The following is a 26580-nucleotide window of genomic DNA, read 5'->3' on the forward strand; positions in this document are numbered from 1 at the left end:
AATCTAGAATTAAAGCAACTGCACAGTTACAAAGACATTTATCAAACCCAGAAAAATGCTGCAGGTCTATCTTCTCTAAGATGTATCTTCAACAACCCTCACCGACATACCTGACAAGCATTTCTGCATGAAGGAATGAAGAAACACTGATGTCTCTGGGGTACAACCTTCGTATTAAACACCTACTTGTAGAACTCGGTAGCTACAGTAGTACCTAGAAATGCCAAGTTGCCCTTTGCTGGCACCGTGCTGTATATTGTAACCATTTTCATTAATTTTCCCTTTTAAAATGAATGATCCGAGAGGACAGTATATTTTAGACTAGGTAGTACATCTTGTGCTATACAGAGGTTTGCAAAAGGAAAAGCCTAGGAGCTGTATTTGGGAATCACTAGTGGATTGCAGATCTTTATACTAATCTTCAATAATGTCCTAAGAATGTCAGAAGTACCACTTTTTTTTCCTCACCTGCTAAGAACAGGCTCAAGTTTGGGGGGGGGGGGGGAACAGACTTGATCATTTCCTAAATTCAAAGGAGTTGCTCCATGCCAGTGCTGAATTAAAGGCTTTTCTTCTCCTTACAGAAATACCTTTCAAGATCAAGTAACAGAAAAATGCGGTATGCTGAATAAATAATTTAAAAAATGAAAGCAATAGTTGTGAATCTGTGAGAAAAGTGTAAATGTAAGCTAGAAAAAAATACCATGGACAGTCATTCAATATTAAAATAGATATATTCATTTTTATTGTGTCCTTGAAATACAAAATTCACTTAAGATGTTAGATTACTAAAATAATGAAGTTTCAATTTTCTTGCTCAGAAATTCACAATATGCCTTATTCAAGCTAAGAGCCTTAATGATGGATATTAACTATTAAAATAGAACCCAACCGTTGTTCATCTATACACAAAATGTCAGTTTGTACGATTAAGAGCAGTTCACAATCTTTTGAATGTCACGAAGTTCAATAATGATGAAATAAAAGATCATTTATAATTCTACAAGATAAATTCACAGGCCAGTAATTATTCACAAAAATGGCAACGCCAAAAATAGTGACATGCAACTGGCTTAAAAGCATAAACTAAAGAACAACTCTTACACGGTTTTATATTAGCACATTAGGACATAGTGGCAGAGATGTGAATGTCTAATCTGCAAACAGGTACACATAGAGTAGCATGGTCTTTTAAGTAATGTAACAGTTTAAAAAGTTTACAATAGCTTATAGCAGTACTGAATGCCAGCATGAAAATGGAAAACATACAATCTATAAATTAAAATAAGAACAATAATAATAAAAAAATCACATTTTAGCATTCACATTAGTTGATGATGAATTCACTTTTCTTCTCGGGTGCTATAAAGGGCCATACTGACTTAATAAACCTATTTTATATGAGAAAAAAAGGTGATTTTTTTTTTTAATAGCAGAAGATATTACCCATATAGCCATAGGCAGCTGCAACTTACAGTCGGAGGCTGGTACTGACCAGCCGAGTCACATCTCAAACTGATGAGGGAGCGCACCATTTCACTCGAGGAACGGCAGAGAAAATTCAAGGGGCACCCACGCACTTCTCCTGGCTGACCCTACGCCCGCTGGGTCAGCCGATGAGACAAGCCGGCATTGCTGGGCTCGCAGGGCAGACCCCCCTGCTGAAGTGGAGAGGAGGGACAAGGAAGCACAGGGTCTGACTGCCTCCGACCACTCACCACCACTGGCACCTGAACGCTTGCAAACAGCACTGCTGTTTCTGCTTAGATGATTTTGCTGTCTTAGTGACCCAGCGACAGACACTAAGAGCTGGTCGCTCCTGGGTTCTGCGGCAGAGGAGGCCATCGAAAACCATATTGTGCCCTACATCATGACACACGCCCTCCTCGGCACAGCACGCTGCGGCCAGCTTGGCTCCAGCCGGGACCTCCAGGGATGGTGCACGCTCATCCCGTTGTGCTGCTACAGCTTATTGACCAGGAATACCGACACCGTGGGCCTTTCACTCCCTGCTCTGTGGAGACCGGGTCGCTCCTGGTCAGACCAGCTGCCAACGACTCTCCATCAGTCACCTCCTCAGCTGCTGAGTACGTGGACCAGAAGCGCTTAACGTTTCCTCCGATCTGCTCTAGCTCTGTGACTTTACCTGGGGGTGAGGCTTACCTCCTCCGCAGCTGGGGTATGCTAAGGTAGTGACGCACTGCTTACCAGCAAAACTAATCTACCAGGAGCGTGGGTTACCAGGGTCACAGTTCCAGGACAAGCTGGGCAGGCCCTGCTTTACATTTGATTATTTTGGTCCCTGAGCAAAAAGAGCAACTCTTATCCCAGCAAAACTCTGGCCTCTTGCATGGTGCAGAGTGTTCTCCAACCCCGACATGAGGCCCCCAGGTGCCTTCACGGAGGTTTCCTGCAACTCCCGGGAAAGATTCCGACCCTTTTTTTCTTTTTTAAATGGAAGCATGCCCTACAGATTTAATTTGCTATTTTGCAGACAATCTAGCTCTTCTTTTAATTTCAAAATAGATACTATACAAACTGATCAGCAATTAATCTGAAATTACTAATGATTTGCATGTACTTTTGGCACAGTTCTATTATGTCCTATCAAATTATGCAGCAGCCTGTGATTTTCTAATTCAAAATCCTAAAAATAGAATACAATTATAAAAAAAAAGTCTTCTGTTTGAAACAAATACCTACTGTTATTTTCACAGTCGCTTCAGGTTTGTTTCAAAGTTGGATGCCAAAGAAAGATTTATCAGAACTGTGGCATGAAACATTTTACAGCTTACATTTCAGCAATAATGGAATACAGTCAATGGTGTAATGATATCAACATTTCCTCTCTCAATAAACCAGGCTCTAATGTCCAAACTGCATTGTGAGCTATGGCTGAGTACAGAATAGCTCCTACAGAGTAACTACAGCAGTAAGTAACTTGAGTACAAGAATCTCTCCATAAAAACAAATTTTATTCTGTGGCACAAAGCAATAATCAGCTTTTGCTGTTGATTAAATGTTGAAGCAAAGTTAAAGCATTTAATCAACTGCAAAGCCCATTTAATGTAAGCGTACTCCAACACTGTAGACATCGTGGATATTATATATGAAGAGAAAATGTTTATCCAATATATCTCACAAAACCACAATTTTCTCCTCGAAGGATTTGGAATGTGGCTGTGCCAGTCTCTGAAAGCCTTTCTACTGATGCTGATGCTTATTTAGGATATGTGCTTTACATGAATAACTAAACAGGCTTCTAAACAAATAACAATACATAATTCTAATCCTGAGTATGTACGTAGCAGTTTCCATCCATAGGCCATCAAGTGCTTTAGAGACGAGTAAAATTGCTGATTTTTAAAGACTTATGCTGGCACATCCCAAAGATATGGTTTTTTGGGAACACAAGGCAAATTGAGATTGGACAGCCACAAGAATCCTTATCAGTCTCTGAAGTGATGGCTAGGAAGACAGACAGGGTCTAAAAATCTCAGATCTCGCGCACTAGTAAACTCATTTTTGAAACAAGAGCTGGTCACCCGGTGAAGCAGGTTGGGCAGCCAGCGTAACAGAGGTAACTTCTGTGGCTGCCCAGGGTTTTCACTTGCTCAGATTTTGGCCCCAATTTTCCAATTTGTAGATGGAAAAGTCTGTTTCCAAACACAGGTCACACTACTCTGCCTATGCATCGCTTACGCACAGTAAAACACTATAAAAAAGTAGTTTTAGATACCACACTTGCCCTTGAAGCCCTCTTCTTATTTTGCCTTTTTGGAGAAGCAAACAAACACAAGAAATGGTCAAAATAAACACACGGACATGTTACTAAGAAAACAGTGAGACAAACAGAAGGTAATTTTTGAGATGACAGAATCATTTCAAACAGGTTCCTGTATTTTCTCCCTGAAGAATATACTTTTTCGGCTCAAAAGCCAAAATAGATAATTTAGGCTTGATCCAGAGCCTATTAAAATCAACAGAACCTCCCTTCTGACTATAAATGACTGCAGGAAAGAATCACAGATTTTAATTTCTTTGCATTGTGCCAAAAAAAAAAAAAAAAAAGAAGAAGAAAAGCAAAGCATTCACCCTCAGTACATAAAACTGAAGTCAGAAATGGGTTGCCAGTAAGATGTTCTTGCAAATCATCCCCCACCACTCCACATAGCTTCCATCACATCTCCCAAATAAGGGCTACGACACTCGAGACCATGAAGGGAACAGAGTAAATAAAAAGTTAGAATAATAATCACTAAAAATTCTTTCACCCTCTAGAATTAAGTTCCCCCTTTCTTCCTATTACGCTTCTATGAGCAGATGCAGAGTTGCCTCCAGATGGTGGGTGTATGGGACCTCCGATCTAACAAGGGGGAACCCCCTGTGACAGAGGGCTGCCGAGCCCGTTTCCCATACAAATGGCCTGGATTCAGCCTGATGTCATCCTCCCTGTAAATCCTATCCCACTCATGGCCAGGTGTTTGGGGGTCCGTCTTGTAAGGACATTGGGCTATTCACTTGGCCTAGCTCTTGTCATCTCACCTCACTACTCACAACTCAGGCAGGACAAATTGAGGTGGCACGTCCCTGCATCTGATATCTACCTCCAGCCCAAGGGCTTTTCTTAGAAACAAACAGGAAGGAGGTAAAGGCAGAGAGGGAAAAGCAAATGTTTCCAAAAATACAAAGCTGAGTGATGAAACAAAACAAATATGGAGATTAGTAGAAGGCATATAGGCAGCCGCTCACTTTCTTAAGGACCTTAGCTTGTAACGAAAGGTAATATCAACGTCTGGCAGGAGGATACCAAGGCCCATACGACTGTTATCAAGTCTGACAGCTTTGTTTTCCACTAGTTCTACATCGAAATGAGCCAACAGTAAGAAAAGAAACATCTTCATCTCGTTCATTGCGAGGAACCTCCCTGGACACATGCTGATCCCAGAGCCAAAGGGCATTAGGAAATACTTCAGTTTTCTTCCTGCCTTGTAGAATGTGGTTTTCTTCTTGCCATTCTCTATGTATCGATCGAATTTATACTCCTGAAAATAAAAGAGAGAGCACGCGTGATATCTAACAAGGCAGTTACATGAGTTGCTTTGTTTGCACAACAGTAACGCTTCTGAAATGCAGAAAATAAGATAAAGAGGAAGACAAGGAGCTGACAGCTTCTCCTTTTTAGTTGGTTCCCTCAAGTTTCATTAACTCACATTATCTTCCCTGCAAAGAACACTCCTTAAATCCACTTACTTAGCTTAGCCCTTTTACATCAAGCTCCTTCAACTTCCACGTCTCATCCACTGAGTGTCTGGCCTATATTGATTGTAATTAGATTTTGACCGCTTTGTAGCAGGGACAATGAACCTTAGTGGAAGGACAATTTTCTTGTAAAGCATCATACGCGCTCAGTGTGGTACATACATCATGAATAAGGATAATCTGCCAAATTCTGCAAATGCCTATGAATAAATTAATGCATTGCACCGATCTTGCTCTTGCAAGCTAGAGCAAAATCCATCCTTCTTTTGCACCCAGTGGTGCAGATTATTCGAAAACCAGACCTGATGCTTTGCAGTCAATTTTTCCTTCAGTTGGAGATAGCTGCTGCTTAATTTGCCACATCTGACCTTCAAATGTTTTGCCTCGGAAGCTGTGTGCAAAGCAGGACAACCGCCAGTGACTGACCATCATAAAGAGGGTGCTTTCAAGTAAGGCTTGAGGTTGTGCTTGTAACCTATGTTCCATAAATTGAACATCTTTCTGACTATTTTCCAGTAGTAGGATCCCTGTTTAGAGATAATTCATGTTTTTGAATGAAGGAGATCTGGCATCCTCACTCAGTCAACGGCAAATTAACCACTTACAAAATCCTCCTGCATGCTTTGAATAAAAATGACAGACACTTCTTGCTTATGGTCACTCATTAGCATTTGTCCTGCTTTGCATACATCTGCTATAGCAGCAGCCATTTGGAGCTGGCTGGGAACAAGTCAGTCAGACAGAAACCAACCTCAACTGATTAAAAAAACCCCACACCACAATGAAAAATACACTGATACTATCTACCCGTTAGATTAAAGGCTCTGAAAACCATGCACTGCAGGCCTTGCTGTCGAGAAAAAACAGTGGCAGGGGAGGTGGTCTGTGAGAAAGGGAACAAGTACAAGGTGCACTGGAGGGGATGTAACTTTGGGTGTTGAAGAACAGGAGCCTGTTTCTCTAAATGGCAGAAGCCTGGATTTTCCACAAAGATAAAGGTGATTGTATGTGTGTTTCCACTGACAAGTAATGATTTTCAGTCTCTTTGAACACCCCAGCCAAAAGGAAGCATGCCATTTTTTTTCCCCATAAGTTATTGCTTCATTTGAAGAAGCACAGTAACAAATGAAAGCCCAGAATACCACTTCTTCCTTAAAAAAGATTCATTTCCTGAAATGTAAATCCTGCTGGTCTAAAAAAACACTGCTAAATATGAACTGCAATAGCTTAAAAAACCAACCCAACCCAGAGCTCTTCACTTTGTTGGAACACTTCCACAAGGTGCACTCCTGGCATCTGGAGCAATTAAGAACTGTGGTACTGAACGCATAGACATAGTGGGTCAAACCTGATGCTTTCTTCGTCATCTTAAGAGCCATCTGAGAGTTATAACCGCTTTTAACAAAAAAAATAAATTGGTGTCTAAGGAACTGGGAAAGCAGAAGACAAGTGTGAGACAGGAATGGAGCCAATCACAGTGACATCAAACTCAGGCTTGTGTTGCTGAAGCCCCTCAAGTTGGTTGGTGTTTCCTTGAAAGCTAGTTCGCTGGCTAAATAAAGACTAGTTTGGGGCAATAAAGGAACTTTCAGCCATGCACAAGGCCTCCTTGGAAGAGACAGGGTGGTTGATGGCAAGGAAAAGGTGAAGACACTGAGCAAGAACAGGCAATGAAGTTCTGTGTGGACGGCCTGCTAAGGGTATTACGAAAATTGAGCAATCTCCTGTGACTGATATAAGTCTCTCCCTGTCACATCTCGTATTTAGCTTTGTTTGGGAAGCCACCACATAGGGTTTCCTGCAGGGTTTCCTGATATTTCACTCTATGGGATTTGCAGGGTTCATTTACTGAGCTCTATAACTAGCCAGGTTAGGATTTAGGGGTTCACTTATCCACTTTATAGAAAACTGACTCATTTATTTAGGCTTTGATGAGTGGAGAAAGAGGTCAACAATATATGCTTACACTTAGACAATATGGTGCCAAAGCAGAAGATAGCTTGAACTTAAATTTATGTATCCAGGAGAAAAGCATTGCTGCAAAATTATCTCATCAAGCTGCCTGTTTTCCCAGGAAAGTTTTCCCTAAATACATGACAAGCTCAAGACTGCACCTTTCAAAAAATTCATTCTCCATCTCTATCTGATCCTCAGTAGTTATTGTTGAAAGCACACTGCATATTTTAAGAACCAAACAGAACAGTGATTTCCCCACTTTTCGAGAGGGCCCATGTGCTGAAATCAATGTACTGCAATGTGTGGATTGCTCATTCACTATCAAAAAGATAAAATATATGAACTAAAGCTGTCCTGTGAAAGCTGAGCAGAGCTGATACTAAGTAGATATATTCAAGCAATGGAAATATGGTAATATATTCCGGCAATTATTGGATAAGGGAGGGGATCAGTTTCCACACTGATGCTTTTGGTCTAGGACCTAAACAAACAGATGGACTTTTGACAAATCAATAATGTTCTCCAAAATAAAGTGTTAAGAATAAAATGAGAAAAAGCTTATTCGTTAGTTGTTACTTTTTAAGGCTAGAAATATTAATCAACCATTTGCCAATATATGGATTATTTTTTAAAATCCTAATTTTCTCAGCAGGCTTTGTCTTCATTTTTGGGTGGGAACAGCCAGCAGAGCCCTCCTGGACATCATTTCCATTTTCATGGCTCCAGTGTTCATCCCGCTGACTATAACTTACTCCTGCAAACTCTGACATGCTCCACACCTCCTCTCACCAAGGCAGGTGGAGTTCCCGCACAGCGAGATGCTGTCCCGCACCAACAAGGCACTTGAATCTCATCTTTACTCTGCAACTTCATCTCCATGAACTCCCGAAAAGGGAGAGCCTCAGGGAGCAACGCCTCTAACACGGGTATTCTATAAACATGTAAAAAAATCCAGTTCCCTTCTTCTTTGGCTCAAATGCCAAGGACGGAAATCAGCATGGCTGGGAGGGAGCCATTTGCTTAGGAAAATGGGGATGAGGAATGGATCAGGTACGAGCACTTGCCTCTCAGGCAGAGGAGGCATTTAACAGCCTCGGCATGCACCCTCGCTCCTCCTCCGTGGCACCCCGGGCTGGGGACAGCAATCGGGGGGAGCAACCTAGCTGAGACGAGGACTATTCAATTTGCATGCAGGTGGTGAATTTCTGAAGCCATATTAAGGCTGAGGCAGGGTGGATTAATTTCGAGTCTTTGATATTCATTAACTTGAGCGTCAGAGAAAAATACAAGGAGATGACACAATTACCCTCCGAGCTTCGCTGCAGAGCAACAGCTTTACAGTCTCAAGTTCACAACACTCTACTAATTGATCAAGAAGGGGTGAATCCCTAAGAAGGGAGGTGAAAAAGCATAAGGCTCAACTAAGACACTGCTATTATAGGGCTTCAGAGAGTCAATGATGCTTTGGGGGCACTTAGCTAAATGGCCCACATTATTTGCTATTTAAACCACCTTCTATTATTCAGACCTCCTTGGGTATCAAATGATCCACTGCCAAACAAAACCCACATTTAGCCTAAAGTTTATGGTAGTCAATGTGCAATTGTCAATTCCTTTGAAAGTAGTCACAGTCAGTCTCATCACCATATTTCTCTCTTCAGGCCATGAATCCTTTGACCTATAGGGCCCTAGAAAATACATCTGAAAGTAGGAAGATTTGTTCCACAAGAAGGAACAGCAGTAAAAAAACCCAATCCACAGATCACAAAAGGCTTGGCTGCTTCAATGCGCCTGGAGTAGGAAGAGTAGCACCAGCTGAATGTTTACCTTAGGATCTTCATAGACCTCAGGGTCCATGTGCAAAATCTGCGGGTAAAGGGCTATCCAGTCTCCTTTCCTCAAACCGACTTCTTGATTCCCTTCGAGCTTGAGAACAAAATCCTCCTGGCTGATGCGAATGTTCATGGAGGACGAGCACATTCGTAAACTCTCGTTTAAGGCACTCTCTGCGATTAAACAAAAGCGGAGGGGGGAAGCGTCAGAAATATGGGAGATGACTGCAAGTTATGCATGGCTACAGCTGCTGCATCTCGGCAGGTTTAGTAGGGCAGGCTAAAGGAAAAAAAAAGGAAAAAAATCACAAACCAAACCAAACATAAAGCAGAGACCAGGAGGAGGCAATAAACAACCCCGCGGGGCAGGGGGGGAGCCACGATGCTGAACCTCCCGATGTGATTCTCACTGATGGTGCTGAGAAATCCTGTCGGCTGCAGGCAGCACCGAGTTTTGGGTGGAAAGTCATTATTCAGGCATCACGTTGAAAACAACGCAATCAAAAGACACGAACGCTTTGCGCATTTACATATATTTTGGAGGTTGCAAGCAAATACCAGCGAAAGCATACATGGAGCTGCTTAGCTTGTCTTTCGAAAGCTGCTGGATGGAATGGCAGGGCTATACATTAGAAAAATAATTTTGCTTGTTAATTCCGTAGTCATTCTGAGGATTTTTAGATTTATTTATTTTCTTTTCAATGTGCTATGCTGCCAAATGATAATGTCTGTTATGGTCAGAGTGAATGAAAGCAAATCATTATTTGCCTCGTAATTTTAAGAGAAAAAGACACTTTCAGTTGGCCAAGAGAAAACAAAACAGAGTCCTTTCAGACTTAAGGAAAGCAAGATTTCTGTCTCCACCATCACATCCTGGAAGGCTCCAGAAGCTGAATGTCCTTGCTTTCCCAGTGGCCTTCACCTTTTGCTCCTAGCACGACAGATTTTATGGCTAATTTCCGGCAATTTATCCTGGCAGTTTGAGGAGGAATTCCTTTGGGAATAATATGCATAATTTGCATAAATCATTCTGATAGCATGTATATCAGCATGTAGCTCCTGTCTAGGGCTGCATCTCTCACTTTGTAATCAAAACTGACTATTTTTCCACCAGCGTGTATGGGCGCTGTTATATGTGACTTGATTCCTTCTAATCATCAGTGTGAAAAATAGCCTAAAATAGGGATTCATTTGCACATAATAATCCATTTGTGTCTGCATTTATGTTCTGTGATATCAAATAAGCCTCCTCTAAGTGTTCACCAAGGCACTGTAACTGCTGCACCCAAAAGGTTAGTTTATTAGAGACAGTAGCTACCCAGTGTAGATGCCTCTGAAAAAAAATAATAACAAACGTTCTTTCACTAAAAATTAAATCTGGTGCAGCATGCATAGCAAATAAAGTGGCCCTGGATGCTTTCTTGCAGGAGGTTTTTCCTTAAGCATGCATTTGTCTAAAGAAATGAGGCTGCGGTCAGCTTTGTGTGGCCAGCGCTGTGATTCAATGTGACGTACAGTGAGTCTGTGCATATTCTTTTGGACTGCCTTCGTTACTATAATCAGGCAGAGTCAAATCGGCTTGTTGGTGACGAAGCCAGAAAAGAACCCTGGTTCCAGAAGATGGCCTCTACTGCGGATAGCCACAAGGCACCTGACACGATAGATTTCAACCGGCAGTGCTCTGGCAACAAAACTTTACGCGGTACAAAGAAAGGGTCCAGCCTCCGCTCCCAGACTGTCTTCAACCCGTGGAAAACGAAGCTGGTGACTCCGCGCCGGTCCACCGTTTGGAAATGGTGGTGACATAGGTAGCGACAGCAGAAATCAAATGACAAAGAGGGGAGGAGGGGAAAAAAAGAAAAAGAAAAATAATTATTAAAGTGCCACTGCAAAATAGCAGTTTTATGTTTAACCACCCAAGTGATGCGGTCACATCCTATCGGCGGACATCCTCCCAGAAAGCGCGGCAGTCCCTGCCCGCTGCCGGATCCCAAATGACAATTGGGCAGCATATCTTATGCAGAAGTTAATCACAATAATGGAGCACAAAGTGTGGCTTAGCGGTCAGATCGTAAATGACAAATCTGTTTTACCTTCCAGTACCAGTTATGTGTGGAAGGCGAGCTTGGCTCTCGCTCTGAGCGATCATGCCGATAATCATTAGATGACAAAAGTAATGAGTCACATTATGATCAACAAAGGAGAATAGAGCTTATATGGCTTTGCGGGCTCACATTAAAAAAATAGACAGTCAGCTTTCCACAAATGCCGGAGTTATACATTGAGAGGAATGACAACTGCACAATAAAACTGCAGCCTTTACTTGCAGTTGTCATAGTTCAGCAGACACCAGCCATCGCTGCTGACAGACCAGCTGGGTAGCTTGGGAGGCCTTCCATTCTGCACCGTGAGGTACAGTAAATTATCCAGCACGGTAGAGCAACATCTGTTTCTGTGCTTGTGCCGAACAAACAAGGCAATTTAAAGCATACCAAGGGATAACCAAGCAGCAAATGAACATGACCCTCATTTTTTTCCCCCCTTCTTACACACATGAGAAGCTAAACTTCACTGTGCGAGTGCTACATAAAGAAGCCAGGCTGTTGTTTGATAAGGTGTTGTCAGAGAGATTTTACATATTTTCTAGGGGGGGGGGGGAGAGAGAGAGAGATATCTCATAGTATTGTTATTCTTAGAATCCTCCCACTTCTCTCTTCGTTTCTCTTACACTAAAGCTAGCACTCAGCTTCCAATTCATTCTAGATTTTTTTTTTTAAACTGTTTCAATATACTTATAAATATTCAGTCTTTAAACCCTAATTTGCTATACTTAGTTCACATGCCTTCAAGCATTTGTCTTCCAATTTCCACTGAATAAATGCGTACTAATGAGAAATAGAGCAAGCTGCTGAGGCAAAGCTGGGTGACTTGAGCCTGGCCTGCCACCAGCTTGTGATAGGCAGGCAAATTGAGTTAAAATGAAAAGTCTTGTCAGCTGAAATACAACATGGTAGCCAAACAGCAAGCTGTCAATCATCCAGCCAAAACAAGGGACTGCAGGTAATAAAAGGTCATTGCGAATCATAAGTGCATTTGGCTTTCGTAGGCAAGTTAATTTTAATTAAACATGATCTCTATCTGTAAATGTTTTATAAAACTTATTGTGCATAATGGATTGTTAATTTTACACTAACACATAGCAGGTAATAGGGTACTATAATTATTAGAGTATATTGTAGGAAAATAGCTATCGAGTATGCAAATATTTGGGGGGGGTCATTTACCCACAGGCATCACGGTGTGCCAACACAAACGATAATCGGAAACAAGTACATTTGCATCTTACTAAGAACTAAATAATACTGCCCATCCCATCCCAGGCAAATATATTCATTTCTCTCAATCCAACCAACGATTTTAATGCTCAGCATTTGTGTTATGACTATGCACTCTGTCTTAGCTGTTTTTGGGTTCCTACCCTTTCTCGTGTATGAAACAATTTTTCAAGCTGTGCTCTTTTCGCAGGAAATATCTGGGATTCAGCAATGACCTGGGGCAAGAATACTTCACCATATAAATGAATGGACTAATATTAAACAAACGAACTGACTAAACATGCCTAGCATTAAACATGCACTAAGTATATCTCTGCTTTACCCTCGGCATTTCCATTATAACCATAAAAACCGACAGACCATTCTCATGTGTCGTTTACCATATTAGAGCTCCGTTGTGAGCCATAACGACTAATAACGTACGTTACTCTGCGCACACAAATACATGCATTTGGGTTTCAGGAAAAGTCTTACGTAGACAAAACGAAGTGTGCTGCCCCAGAAATGCCACTGGAAAAAAATAATCAGGGCCAAAATTTGCAGTTTTGGTGTGGGTTGAAAGCTTTTTTTTTTTTTCCATAAAAAAATCACATACCTGTGCTTTGAATTTAGAAGAAAATCAGGCCATGTTTTTCCCCACACCCAAGGAATCTGACCATAATAACAACATTGCTTCCTGAGACAGGCTTTTTAGCAATTCTTGCTTGTTCTCCATAGCATGAGGAATCCAAAAAAGGCTCTTGTTATAGTAGGCCAAAAAGAGGACAGAGAACCAGAGCGCTTGAAACAGGAGAATGAGATGACAAGGTGATGAACATACACGAATCCCACCTGGTCTGCCTTACTCGAGAGCAGGGACACAAATCTCGGTTTCCTACACTCTGGGTTGGCACAGGGGGAGCAGGAAGAGGAGAAGCTCAGTCTTGGAGGTTGGGGTCAGTGAGCTGCAAGGGCAAAGGCAGTGTTGGCCCACAGCCTTCCTGCGATGTGGGGATTTTTGGTGCGCAAGCAATGCAAATTGGGACCTTTGTCCCTCCTACACATTTATTAACAAAACATCCCTTTCCCCTTTCCACTGAAGCATGACTTTAATTCTCTTATGGTACAGATTTTTTTTCTATATTATTATTTTATGGGATGGTATCCAGCCCTTTATGACTTAAGTGCCAGAAGAATTGAAATCTAGCTTCTGTTCATATCACATTACGTTTAACACGATTATAAAATTTAACAAAAGTGTTACAAGAATACTACAAAGTAGGATGTGGCACTTTCCTCTCAACACATAAATCAAATGTTACCAAGGTACTTCAAGATTTCAAGGAGCAGCAGAGGAATGACACAGTTAATGTTTTAAACTGTTCATACCATTTTGCACCAGATGGTTTTAGTGAAGTACATGCTTTTATTTTCCTCATTCCTACATTTCTGGGGTGCCTTTTTTTTTTTTTCCCCTTCTTCTTTTTCCTTGCCATTCCCATCTCAGTCTCCAAATAGAAAATAAATCCTCTCTTGATCTTCTGGATGCTCAGTAACTTTCCTTTTCTCTTATTTTTTGGTGGATGCTAACTCTGATATGAAGCAGTTTTACTCGTGTTTCTTAAATGTACATTAAATGCTCAGAATGTCATGTTACTCTTCAGAAGTGTCCTTATCCAATAGCTCCCCTACTTCAAAAATATTCTCCATCGGTTAGAGAGAAATCTGTACCATAACAGCCATGACTCCAGATGAAACCAACTTACTAGGCTCACGCTATATAAGATTAACATTAATGCTCTAACAAAAAGTAACTGGATCAAACTCAGTTTTGTATTTGTACTATGAGAAGCAAATCAAGTTTGAACACAGATTCTTGAGACATGCCACATTAGATGGTCCTGGAGAATGACAGCTATTACTTAGATCCAAACCAGGCACAGAGACTGCACTGCTCCACCACCCTCTCTTGACACAGCTTTGTTTAAGAGTGGCATATCAGTTCAGGCCATGAGCTACCAAGACATATAGACATGAGCTCAATTTTAACAGGGGATTGTTTTTGATATTTAAAAAGAGAGGAATATTGAACCTTAAAGCTTTTATTCAGCTGTTGTCTACCCTACTAACACTACCGATGGAGACTTTCAGATGCTTAAAGGTTAGGTTCCTACCTGCTACACCTTCTCTTCTCCCTTGGGCTATTTTTAGCATTTACCTTGCCAGTGCCTGTGCACTAGCAAATGAAGTGAAACCTTCAGCTGATGCTCTGAAGGCCTATCCAGCTCCTGGATCAAGCAACTTCCAATGGCCACTGGCAAGGGTCTCCCTCTGAACCCCTGATGCAGAATTGGAAGATCTGTATCTCCCTTAAAGCTCCCTATTTTGAATCAAGGTACTCTTTTCAACACTGAAAACACCATTTCTGCTCTGCAAAGCTTTACCTTCTTATATTCTGTTTGGAGGCATCGCTCAACTGAAGCCCGCTTTAGAAGTCTTTTTGTTTTGTTAGAGAGAGAGAAAGAAAGAAACTGCTTGTGAAAAAATTACATTTGCAGTTTAAATACATTATTCCACTTTAATTTCAGAAAAGGGTCTTTCTTGGCAGTACCATACAGAAGTATTCGAAATGCATTAACACTTCGGCAGATGCTCAGAATCAAACAACTTAATAGGCATCAACTTTTTTCAAATAATTGCAAGGCTTCGATTTAGCCTTTTGCATACCTTGCATAGTTAATTACCTAGGCTTTAATGTTTACATGCAATGAGAGTATCTACAGCTATAAACTACATAATTTATAATTGATGTAAATGGGTGTTATTATGTCAATTAGGCAGCTGTGTCCTCCACCTTCTCAGTAAACAGAAATGAGTGATAAACCGAGTTTGCCGGGAGAGCCCCTCTTTTCTTCCTAACAGATAAAAATAAATTACCTAGGTAGACCAGGTTGTCCAATTGTTCTCTGGTGAGGTGGATGTTATATGTGGGCCCTCTCTTTTGACCTGTTGACTGCAGCAAATGGTCAATCTCGTCACGCACCGCTGCAAGAGCTTCTGGGTGCCGCAGAAGATAATACATGGCCCAGAATGTAGCTGGAATCGTGTTTCCCACAGAGGCCCACAGGAAGGCAAAATGATGTGCTGGGAGAAAATAAGTGAAAAGGAAGATTAATAGCGTTTATTACACTGATTAGATTTGCAGTGTGCTAATTAAAAGATGTTAGGACACAGACCCAGCCAAGGATCAGTGAATGCTAATGAGGACCAATAGGCTTCTGAAGTCTAATTTTCTGCTTAATGAGAATAGTTTGAAATGTAATGTCGGGGGGGGTGGGGGGAATAAGGGGAGGAAATGCAGCTCAGTTATAATCTTTCTCATTATCACCATTAAGTATCTTGTTTTACCACCTCAGCACAAAAAAAAAATCAATTATCATAGAGGGTTGTTTCAGAGTAAAACATTTTATCATTAGCCAATTAGAAAGAACATAAAAAAATTTCAAGGTCGCCATTTTGCCTTTTTATTTCAAAGGTCTATAGTAAATTATTTTATTTTAGACAAGCAATCATTCATAAGTTTCCTACCTGCTTTGTCATAATCTCCAAGCAGCTCATATTTCTCAAATATATCTTGTCTGGCTTGGACCACTTTTGACCCTCCCAGCCATTTTGTCATGTTCTGAAGTAAAAAATGATGTATAAGCTCCTTCCGAACCTTCTTGGTAGCTCCTAGCAACTCAATTGGTATGTTTGCAGCTAAATAGGGAAAGCTGGCATCAAACTTGATAAATTTGTCTCTGATTTCACTAATAACTTTGTGGCCATCTGCAGCAGGAACTCTTCCATATAGTGTTACAAAACTGGCTTCAAACATTACAGAGCAGCAGAATTTGTACATTTTTTCTGTTTCCCAATCTGTTGCTTGTGAGCATTTCCATTCAAATATATCCTGGAGATTTTTCATCATGTGGTCAGAAATGATATCCAAAGGCTTGCCTTGTAGATACTGGTAGATTCTGTGCAGGTTTTCCTTGAGATCGGGGAATTTTCCTTTTGACAAGGCTGGGTAGTCAAAAGTTTTGGAAGCCATTTTATCAGCAAATTCATGAAATTCAAGTTGCTTGCTATTTCGGATGACATAGACATATTGAAATGGGTCCATGATAAAGGTAATATATCTACCTGAATAGAAGAAAAGAAAAAAACCAAACACATGTGCACTTTTGTAATCTGGTGACACTTTCAGAAGTAATAACTGAAAATAAGCCAATGTCTGGGGAAAAAGCATGCAGAAAATCCCCAAAGCAAAGACCTGTGAAGAAATCTGCAAAGGAAAAAAAAAAAAAGAAGAAAGGAAGATGTAACAAGTTTTATTTAGATTATCTTTGTCAGGATGCAGACTCCACCTCTGTACGCTTTTATGGCTCTTATAAAATCAGCGTGAAGCCACTTCCATGTAGACTGAGCTACTGGTTTTGCCAGCAGTAGGGTGAGATCTCTGCAATTGTGGCACTTCTTTGAAATAAATCCATTACTACTCTGGTTTAATTCATGAAAATACAATGTGGAGTCATAGCAGCATTTGAAAACTGTAGGTTTTTACCAGCAGAAAGGGAGAAACACACACATTTCACCTGCATGGAGGAACATGAACCACAGGGGCTGGAGTGGAAAACATGCCACCTAGGCAGCTTTTCTTCAAGCAGATGACACAGAGGCTCAAAATCTGCCGCCTACAGCTTTAACTGCACACTGCACCCCCCAAACATTTAAAGCCCCTCTCACATCTGTTTCTTTTTCCTGAAGTTTTGCTAACTTTTTGTTAAGAATGTGCTTAGTATCTGTAAAATGACTACCTCAAGATTTGGTTTTGAAGCCATAGGTTACAGTGGAGTAAGAGACCATTTTTAACATGGGTGCCATTTTGGGACACACACAGTCCCAGCGCCATCATGCATTGTGCCAGAGTGCACTGACAACTTCCTACCTTTCCTGGGGTACTCAAAGCAGTGACACAGCTGTACCTTCAGCTGCCTGTACAGAGGGACAGGACTGCATCAAGTTTGATGCTTTTTCAAGTTGCCCATGCCAGAAAAATCCTGCAATTTCTCCCTAAGCTTTAAGTCAACTACCAAAGAAGAGCATTTTGGTGAACCATCATGAATCAAAACGCTAACGCTCCCGAAGCTCAATTAAATCTTAACTCTTTATAGATGATTCCCATGTTAAGACTTAATTTAGAGTTCCTGATTCTTAACTTGAATGGAGAGGTGCATTAGGGAAAAAGGGTACCCATTAAAATGTACACATCCTCTGTGAAATATCCTAGCTATAAACTCAGGAAAATAGCAAAGCTTCCAGCACTTACATTCTAATTCTGTCTCACTAAAGGGACAAATCTCCTTTGATTTTAATAGGAACACTACATGCTTAACTGAGGACCAAATTTGGCTCTGTGACAGATGTCCTGAGATAAAGTAGTCACTATCACTAAAAATGTCAACAAGTATCCATGGTTACCATATAGTGATATCTGAATTATCATAGTTATTCTGTATTCTAACTTGTATATACACACAGTGCTCTATGGTAAATCTGGATGCACTCTGGACTTCCTCTGCAATTACCAGCTGCCATAATTTTCCCTCTGATTACATCCACTGCAATCCCAGTGAACCAGTGAAGAAACATAAGGGATAAATCGAGACAGAATTTGACCCCCTTTTTTGTCAACAGCATGTGAAGGTTTTTAAGGTACTTGTAGAGTTTACTTTACCGTAACATAATCAACCATAGATGTAAATTAATTTTAAAAGAATAAATATATCACGAAATCAGCATGAAAAAGAGATCCTGAATTGCCAGTCCTCTTTTCTGATCATTTCTTCCTTCCCAGACCACAGAGTCTGACAGGAATTTTTAGTCTTGACCTCTGCAGGATCTTTGTTAAGAGTCCTAGAATTGCTCTCTCTTTCCAGCTTTCACCCACTGTCATGCTCTTTATTGAGGCTACCATCTTTGCGATCAAAGCTTGGAAAGAATGCCCATTGGAGCAATTTTTAATAAATAGATTTGGAGTGTTATTAACCCTAAAGATGAAAGCTGGCTTCCTAACTTTGCATTTACAGGGTAAACAATTTAAGTTAAGATTTTTAATTAATATTAATTTAAACCATCTGTCCACCATCTGCTTATTTCTGATGCAAAATATGAGTTTCTTTGTGATCTTTAATCAGACACTTAGCAAACGCACATCAATTCTTATCATTTTTAAGTAAGAAAATTATTTTCAGCAAATGAGTTTTCAGACAAACAATTTTAGCAATAATTTTAAATCAAAACTCACTCAACACTAGCACATACTTTGGAAAAAAAAGATCTCTGAGAAACAAGAGTATCACTGATCCTGATTTTTATTATTCTCATCAGGTTCCTGGTAGCAAAAAGTAAGTGTGTACCAAAATATAATTCATTTTGTAAAATCAGTTCAGGCTCCAGACCACATCACTGCAAGTCAACAATATACATAAACACACGAAGCAAAATACTTTTGTTACCTCATTTAGTAAAGGCCTGTATAGTCAGAGAAGTGGAACCCCTCTATAACAAAGGCAGCTTGTTTATGTATCTCACCAAGAATCTAATTTTAGATCTTTTAATTAGAAAAAGACTAAAATCTAGAGCTAATTAACTGCAGTTAGTAAGTTGTTGTTGTGAGAGTGGGTATGGGAGCCTTTAGCAATTACAGTCATACTTACACACAGATGCACTATGCGGCTACACTGGTTACCCCAGTCTCTTCCATACAGGAACAGATTGCTAATTACAAAACCGTGCCCCAACACCTCCTCTACCCTGAGCAGCAAACATCCAAACTGGAACAAACTTTCTCACCTCAAGTTATCATTTTAAATTTTGTGAGAGTCAACATGGTCCTTAATTTTGCTTTTTAAATCCTGTCGCTGTCCCTGATGAGGTCTCTTCCCACTTATTGTCCCTGGTGGTGTCAGAGACCAACAAATGCAAATCTTTCCTAAGGTTTCCAGTTATTATTCAGTATTTTAAAATGCAGCTTCCCCCCTCCCCTCTCATGACTTTCCATCAGAGTACTGGTAAAGGTAAACACCAGATCAGCCAAAAGTGGAGGCATATCACATGCTCTACAAATCAGGAAGCCTGAAATACTGATGGTATTTATACAGAAACCGCTGGGGACCAAGCCTTTCCTTGTTAGCTTGTAAAAAAAATCCTTCAACACAAAAAACTAAGTTGACATGTCCATACAGAAATGTCATACTCCAAATCCCAATAGTTTAAGTCACTGAGCTATTTTCTTCAGTGCTGTAGAAACAAGTCAAAATAAGAGATGTATCCTTGTTTCTGTAAAAAGCCCTCTGATTTTTTTTTTTTTTTAAATACAGCTACAGAGAATTCATACTTCCCCATCCAGTCCTTCAGTCTGCTTTACACCCATGCTGCAAATAGCCTGGTACTCTCCATTTAGTTTCTACAGTCTCCTAGAAATAGAAGATTGATGTGGAAAATATGAAAATTGTCAACTTCGGTAAATCCGAGCACAGAAGCCAGTATTTGTATGATAGTTAAGAAATTACTCTAATAATGCATTCTGGAGCTTTTTAATGCTAATGATGAAAGACAAGCATTTCAGATGGCATCTAATGATGGATGTTATTTCGGTAATGCTTGCAGCAGGCTTCAGCTTGGTAAGGAGTTAATGTAAATTACCTTTTGCCTAAGAGAGAAAAATGTGATAAGATACTGTAGGTGTATCATGACTTAAAAGAAAAGAATGACTTAGCAGCTGTATTCGAAAAGGCAAGTGTGCTTAGTAAAAAACCCTAAGATTATTTTATTAAAAGTTGAGTTAGTCTCAGAAAGAGTGTTGTAAGGTTTGGTATCGTTCCTAACAACTTGTCAGGATAAGAAGACAAAGTTTAACCCCAAGAAACAATGACAAAACTGTTTCAAGCTCTTTAAGTTCTTACCTAGCCGTCTGCCTATGCTGCTGACCCTTAACAAGCAGAGAGGTTGGCTTGGGAAGTATGATCATCTCAACATCACAGACTTTCTCTCTCCCTCTCTTTCCCCTCCTTATTCTTTTCTCTTTTTTTTTTTTAAGACTATTGCATTTACGTAATCGTCCTCTTATTAGGGAGATTCTGCTGAACTGCTGACAATGATGTACAGTGGTGCTTCGCTGGCATGACGTTTGGGGAAAACGATTCTGCTGCACCACCACACAAAACCAATTAGAGAACTATTTTCTGCGACAGGTCAGGAATTTACATTGTTTCTCATAGAAAGATGTGCTTTTTAATTTCTTTATTAAGATGACATCCATGTCCCTTGCGACTTTTAGGGATGACAATCATTTGCTCATCACATGGGAAAGTACAATCAGCGAAATCGCATTACCGGTACGGGGCAACGCCAGAAACTCCAAGCATCGTTCTGCATTTTCCAAATGAACTAGTTTGAGAACCAATAATTAGAAAAATATATATTGATAGAATTTTTTGACAGGACCTTTAGACACCCACCAGGGGGGTAAAGTAATGATAGTCCATATACAGCAGGCTATGCTATGTTTGCCGAACATACAAACCTCATCTTTGTCAAATCAGTAAGACATATAGAAATCCTGTATGTCTTCAGATCAGGACATGATAGGAGGTACTAACTAGCTTCGGCTTCTTCCTTGACTCATGGATGACAAACTGTTTCTCCTCAGTGAAGTCCTGACGGTCAGTATTTTTATACCGAAAAAAGAGAACTTAAAGGGCTACCTCTGTTACAACAAACTCACAAAATCAAAGATTTCCCTGCAATAAGGCTGAAATGATATCCAGAACTCACTCCATTTACCTCAGTTTTTATCAAGGAAGGCTTCCTCAAAATACCTGAACACAGGGAGATTAGTTGAAATGGAATTTTGTTTAGCATGCAAATAGAAATTTGTGAAACTAAATTACACTCAGTGATTCCTTAAACAAACAAATCTCTAAACATAGTCTTGCATAAAATAATGAAGAGGTGAAAGACAAATAAATATTTGATTAAACACATTAAGGATTCTGAAGTATGACTGTATCTGGTTTTATGAATGTACTAAGGTAGTCTCTGAATTATAATTAATCTGTATTCGTAAGAAGCCACAACTTTATATAGTGTGAATGTGCATTAACAATAAAAAAGACTGTATTTCAACAAAAGTTGGTCTTCTAATGTGTCAAACTCATTTTCAAGATGCAAAAAAATCTGAGCATACCAGTTTCCAAAGAAAAAACCCTGAATGAGTAAAAAAAATCACACAGTAAAAATGCTCTTCCAAAGGAAAAAAAGAACAGATTTGGTAAGAGGAAGAAAAATTTTATTAATTAAACATACAGCTTGCAATTTAATTAATTGACTTCTGAAGAAAAAAATTGTTTTTATTGCAAAATATTACTTATATGGAAATATAATGCTAATGCTACTGCCATGAAATGACAGAGAAAATTTTATACTTTACACTTTACATTTTTATTTGAAACTCCCTAAAAATACAAGAATAGCTAAAAATGAGATAGACTTAACTCTAAAGTTGATCATTTGAACAAGGTTATCAGCATGTGAAGGGGCAAAAGATCCATTACGTCCACCTACACTAATAAGAGTTTGCCTTTTTCTGAAGAAAGGAAAATACGAGATTTTAAATTGATTTTAGTAAAAAGTACACCTGTGTATATATATATAAATTTATATATTTAAGTTTCATTCAAGATTCCAGTTTCATTCTATGTTTTTCTTCTGCAGCTAAGTGTCTGTGTGAACTCACTCAAATGTTTGTATTTGAGCTAGTGTAGTAGTAATACAGCTATAAATACAGAAAGCAGCAAGGTTATATCATACTTTATTATATTGTTATTTTCAGCAAGCATGATCAGAGTAAGAGGCTGGCAACGGGAAGTTTCTGTGTTCCAGTCCTGATTGTATCACTGAGTCAATGTGTCATTCATTCCCTTGTGTTCCTGTCAACCAGTTGTAAAATGTGTGAGAACATATTCTGCACTTTTTTTCTTAAGTGTTTTCTAAATTTAATCTGATATTTTTCTGTGCAGTGTCAAGATGATGTTAGTTCTCCCTTCTTTAGAAAAAAAATACCCAATACACAATTAAATGTGCTGGCGAAATCTATGTTCATACGTTATATGCCTACAAATTCTGTCAATATGCATATATACCTACAGCTGTTTATAAATCCACTTTCTCATAATTATATCTTATGGATACTTATTATGCATACAATACCTGTGAATTTAAGTAATTTTTATTGGCCTATGCTACAGAAAAATGTTTTTCCTTTAAGAAGATTCTAAACATTCTAAACATTTGAATTAGTATTTAACTTCACTGATGGAAAAAATCAAGAGTAATACTAAAATATTTCTCACCAGCAATATGTACAGTGAAAATATCTCCAAGTTTCTTTTGCTGATCCAGTAAGAATTTGAAAGCATCTTTTCTAAAAATCAAAGCCTTCCCAAGGTAAGGAATCCAGCCATTTATTAGCGGGGGCTCTCCGGTTTTCCTGTTAAAAACAGACAAAGAAAATCAGGAATTAACTTTGGCATGAGAGCAACTCATCTTTATATCTATTTATATGTTACACTTAGACCCACCATCTACATATATAATTCTTGCAATGTATAATATGTTGTACAGAAAGTTCTTTGGATATGATGGCAGGTTAAATCTAATCACACCTCTGAGCACAGAAGGCTCTGTGTGGTGATTAGGAAAAATAAGTGAGAGAAATTGAGATGCATTTAACTACAGGTCGTCCAGTTATTACCATCAAGTTATGAACACAGAAATATGACATTCAGTAGAAAATCTCCCAGCAAAGAGTCCTCGCATTTTCAATATTTGGCGTGTCAGAGGAAGATGTATCGAAAGGCAATTATGACAGATTTAGGTAAATAGGACGCCGACATACCACACAAAACAACTAGCCTTACAGATAACATTTTAAGAATTTCAGTTTACCAGCACACAGACCAGCTTCCATTCTAACTCAATATCTTTAAAATATAGAATAATAATAGACGCCAAACATTTACCATAATAAATCTTACTCTCCGTATATTTATAGTCTCCTAAGCTAGGAACGTGTATGAACAGTTTAAGATGAAATTCTAGATAATGATATTTGCACCCCGGTCTAAAAAAGCAGCCATGGTGTGTTAGTTATCTTTATGGAATAGTATAAAATACCTTTTAAGAATCTAATAAGTTACATTTTTCTTTAAAAAGGAAAAAAGCTTCCCACACTGTCCTATTCCTGACTGCAAGTAAATGCCTTTCCTTCGTGCTGGTCTTTAGTTGCTTGGATCTGATTTACAACAAAGAAACATAAAGCGTGCTTGCTCTGGAAAGGATTAAAACAAATATTCGTGAACAACTCTGCTGCTACATCCCATCTGTGAAGGTGACTTATACTACATGCAGAACAACTCATTCTGATTAAACACAAGATATTTACTAGCTTGGATCTAATCAAAGATCAAGGGATCACAAGCTTTACTACTATCATACACAGCATGGATTTTTATGTAGCTGGATTAACCCTATCATAGTCACATTCTCCCCTGAACTGCTGTAACAGAAATGAAAAGAAAAAAAAAAAGGTAAACATGATATGCTGTATTTACATTTTTTATTTTCCTAATTAAAACTTTCTGAGCAGGAAATTACAAGCCGGAGATTTGCTCTCTTACTTTAAAAAGTTGCTATAAATTTAATTTACAGATAAACAGATGTGGCCAAACCAAGCTGCATATCTTGATCTCTTTCTGTTTAATTGACTACTAATTCCGAATGTTAGTTTTCAAGAACATCCTTTTGTCCTCTGGAAAACCAGTTAAACCTTCTGGTCCAAACCCAACAATCTCACCGCTGACACTTTTGCCCTGGCTTTTTTGTTTCTTCGGGTTTTGTGGCTTTGGGGTTTGGTTTGTTTGTTTGTTTTGTGGTGGTTTCTCTTTTTATTGTGGAGAAGGTGGAGCCCCTCTTTTTTCACTACCTCCCATAAAGCACTGCATTATCCATCCTCTAGCAGTCAAATAACAACATTATTTACTCAAGTGGTCCAGAAAACTTTGTAACGGTTAATTCTGTATTAAGTGAATACAAGAAAAGAACTAATCTGAGATTACATGAGAGGGATCACCAGCCCTGGAAGCATAACAGCCCACTCGATACCCTCAATTATCCCCTCCAAGCCCATAAAGAATCTGGGTGATTTACCCATTTTTTTTCCCCCAGACTATTAAGTCCTGGGAGCGGCCACATTTCACTTCCTGGGCTGGACACTACGCCCCGTAAGTAGCATCCTGACAAATATTTAGACAGGCTTTTTGTCATCTTCTAATTGAATGCATCTAATTTCATCCTCCACGTTCTGTCATTCGGTCAGAAGCTGTATTCTTCACAAGCTCTCCGCCGGGTAAAAAGAAGGCAGCTCAGAAAACCAGGGGAAAATTAACTTAATGCTCCAAGTCTGCGGGATCACATCAGGGAGACATTTTGCTATCGCAAAGACGTGAGGGTCATCGTTCGCTTCAGACATGTTTAGCTCAGCAGCAATAAGCTTAACACTGTTAAACACCGTGTCAAGGCTACGCGGCTTTCAGGGGCAAATATAACACCAGTTCAACTTACGACCCACAGCAGACTGATAACAGAAATGTGTCTTCATTTCTAGCTTTCCTTCTCTTTGGAAGATGGAGGTCATCTCCATGACTTATCGATGTCTGGTAACACAGAGCAAGGAAAAGAGCGCTGCATATATTTTAGTGCCTCCCAAAATACAATGCTTCGCTGCACAAACTTTTAAGCAGCACGGTGCAGCTGAGCCTGGCTTCCTGAAGGACTCTCATTCGCATCCTGGGTACCTCCAGAAGTTCTCATCAGCTTCGGGCGCTACACTGAACCATTAGCAAAGCCCACAGAAACTTGAACTGGCTAATTAATTTGTTTATGAACTTTAACTCTGGACTCGCACTTCACAGCCACTGTAAAATTTGATGATCAGGCAAAATATTACAAATGTTAAAGTTACATTTTTCTCATGACACAATATGTATTGTTGTATAATGTAAATGTAAAATATAGCTAAGAAATATAAAAGAGCAATATGAAGTCTTTTGATAGCAATTTAAGATTGCAACTTTTTTAACTGAAGCATTCAGAACGTCTTACCAGATTACGTTTTTTTTTCAGACCTAGTTTAACTGCTTAAATTCTAATTCACTTAACACACCTTGTAATATTCCCAGATCTTTTCACTCCACATTCCTATGTTTTTTACAGATTGGGCTGGTTTTGCTTATATACAGGAATATCTTTACTTATCTGAGAAGCCTCTGTGAAGTCAGTAAGACTTAATGGACAAATTTCTCACATATGTGAGCGTATTTTACAAATAAAGCATCAGTAACATGTCCAATGCAATCTATAAGTAGACAGATCAGTTACAAAGTGGAGGGAAAGCAACACAGTTGTATCATCCATCATTGTTAAATGGATAATTTCAAACGGCATTATGCAAAAATCAGCTGGCTACAAATACAGCCCATAAATAGAATGAACAGATTTTGATAACTGTAATTTTTCTTTGCTTTCACAGTGAAAAGATACTTCCTTGTTAGCAAGTAATAAAGTTGCAATGTCTACTCCATCAAAGAAGCAAAGTTTTGGCATTTGTTTACAGTTTCCTTAAGGTGAGATTTTTCAGCTCACCCAAAACACAGAATTCACTGACTCAGGTGTGATTATTTAGCTACTGAGGTAAGGCAGTATCAAAAAATGTGGTTGTTGTACCTATGTCTCACTTATGCTAAGTAGCAGCGATGCAATAAAGCGGGAGAAAAATGGGCTGCAAGATAAATTATGTGAAAAATAGATTAAAAAATATATTATTTTAAATTCAACGTCTCTAAACATTATGTTTTCAATAAGTGAAAGGGAATTATTTGGGAAACCCAAATAAGGTCATTTGTTAAGCTCTCTGAACATTAACATTTTTTTTTTTAATTATAAAGAAAATACCCTGACGATTCACAAGCAAACAGACTTTGCCAACATTATCTCTCATAGAAATATTATTGCTTTATAAAAGCACACAAGACTATTCTTTTGCTGGTTACACC

The 26580-nt window shown here is 39.3% G+C and overlaps 1 protein-coding gene across 3 annotated transcripts in view; it reads right to left on the reverse strand.

Annotated features, from left to right (window-relative positions):
- Positions 1-715: 715 nt before the first annotated feature.
- Positions 716-26580, reverse strand: part of CYP7B1 (cytochrome P450 family 7 subfamily B member 1) — a 129750-nt gene continuing 103885 nt past the window's right edge. The window contains exons 1-6 of one of the 3 annotated variants that reach the window (XM_069779427.1): positions 23645-24353; positions 22822-22958; positions 15953-16549; positions 15302-15508; positions 9046-9224; positions 716-5045 (exon numbers count right to left, since the gene is read on the reverse strand). In XM_069779427.1, coding sequence (XP_069635528.1) covers positions 4749-5045; positions 9046-9224; positions 15302-15508; positions 15953-16529 — 1260 coding nt within the window. In that variant the 5' untranslated portion in view covers positions 16530-16549; positions 22822-22958; positions 23645-24353 and the 3' untranslated portion in view covers positions 716-4748. Of the gene's footprint in view, positions 5046-9045; positions 9225-15301; positions 15509-15952; positions 16550-22821; positions 22959-23222; positions 23321-23644; positions 24354-26580 lie in introns of those variants that run through there. The other 2 variants (XM_069779428.1, XM_069779426.1) reach the window with 2 other exon arrangements.

The sequence above is a fragment of the Haliaeetus albicilla genome, chromosome 3 (assembly GCF_947461875.1).
Source record: "Haliaeetus albicilla chromosome 3, bHalAlb1.1, whole genome shotgun sequence".
Taxonomy (NCBI): Eukaryota; Metazoa; Chordata; class Aves; order Accipitriformes; family Accipitridae; genus Haliaeetus; species Haliaeetus albicilla.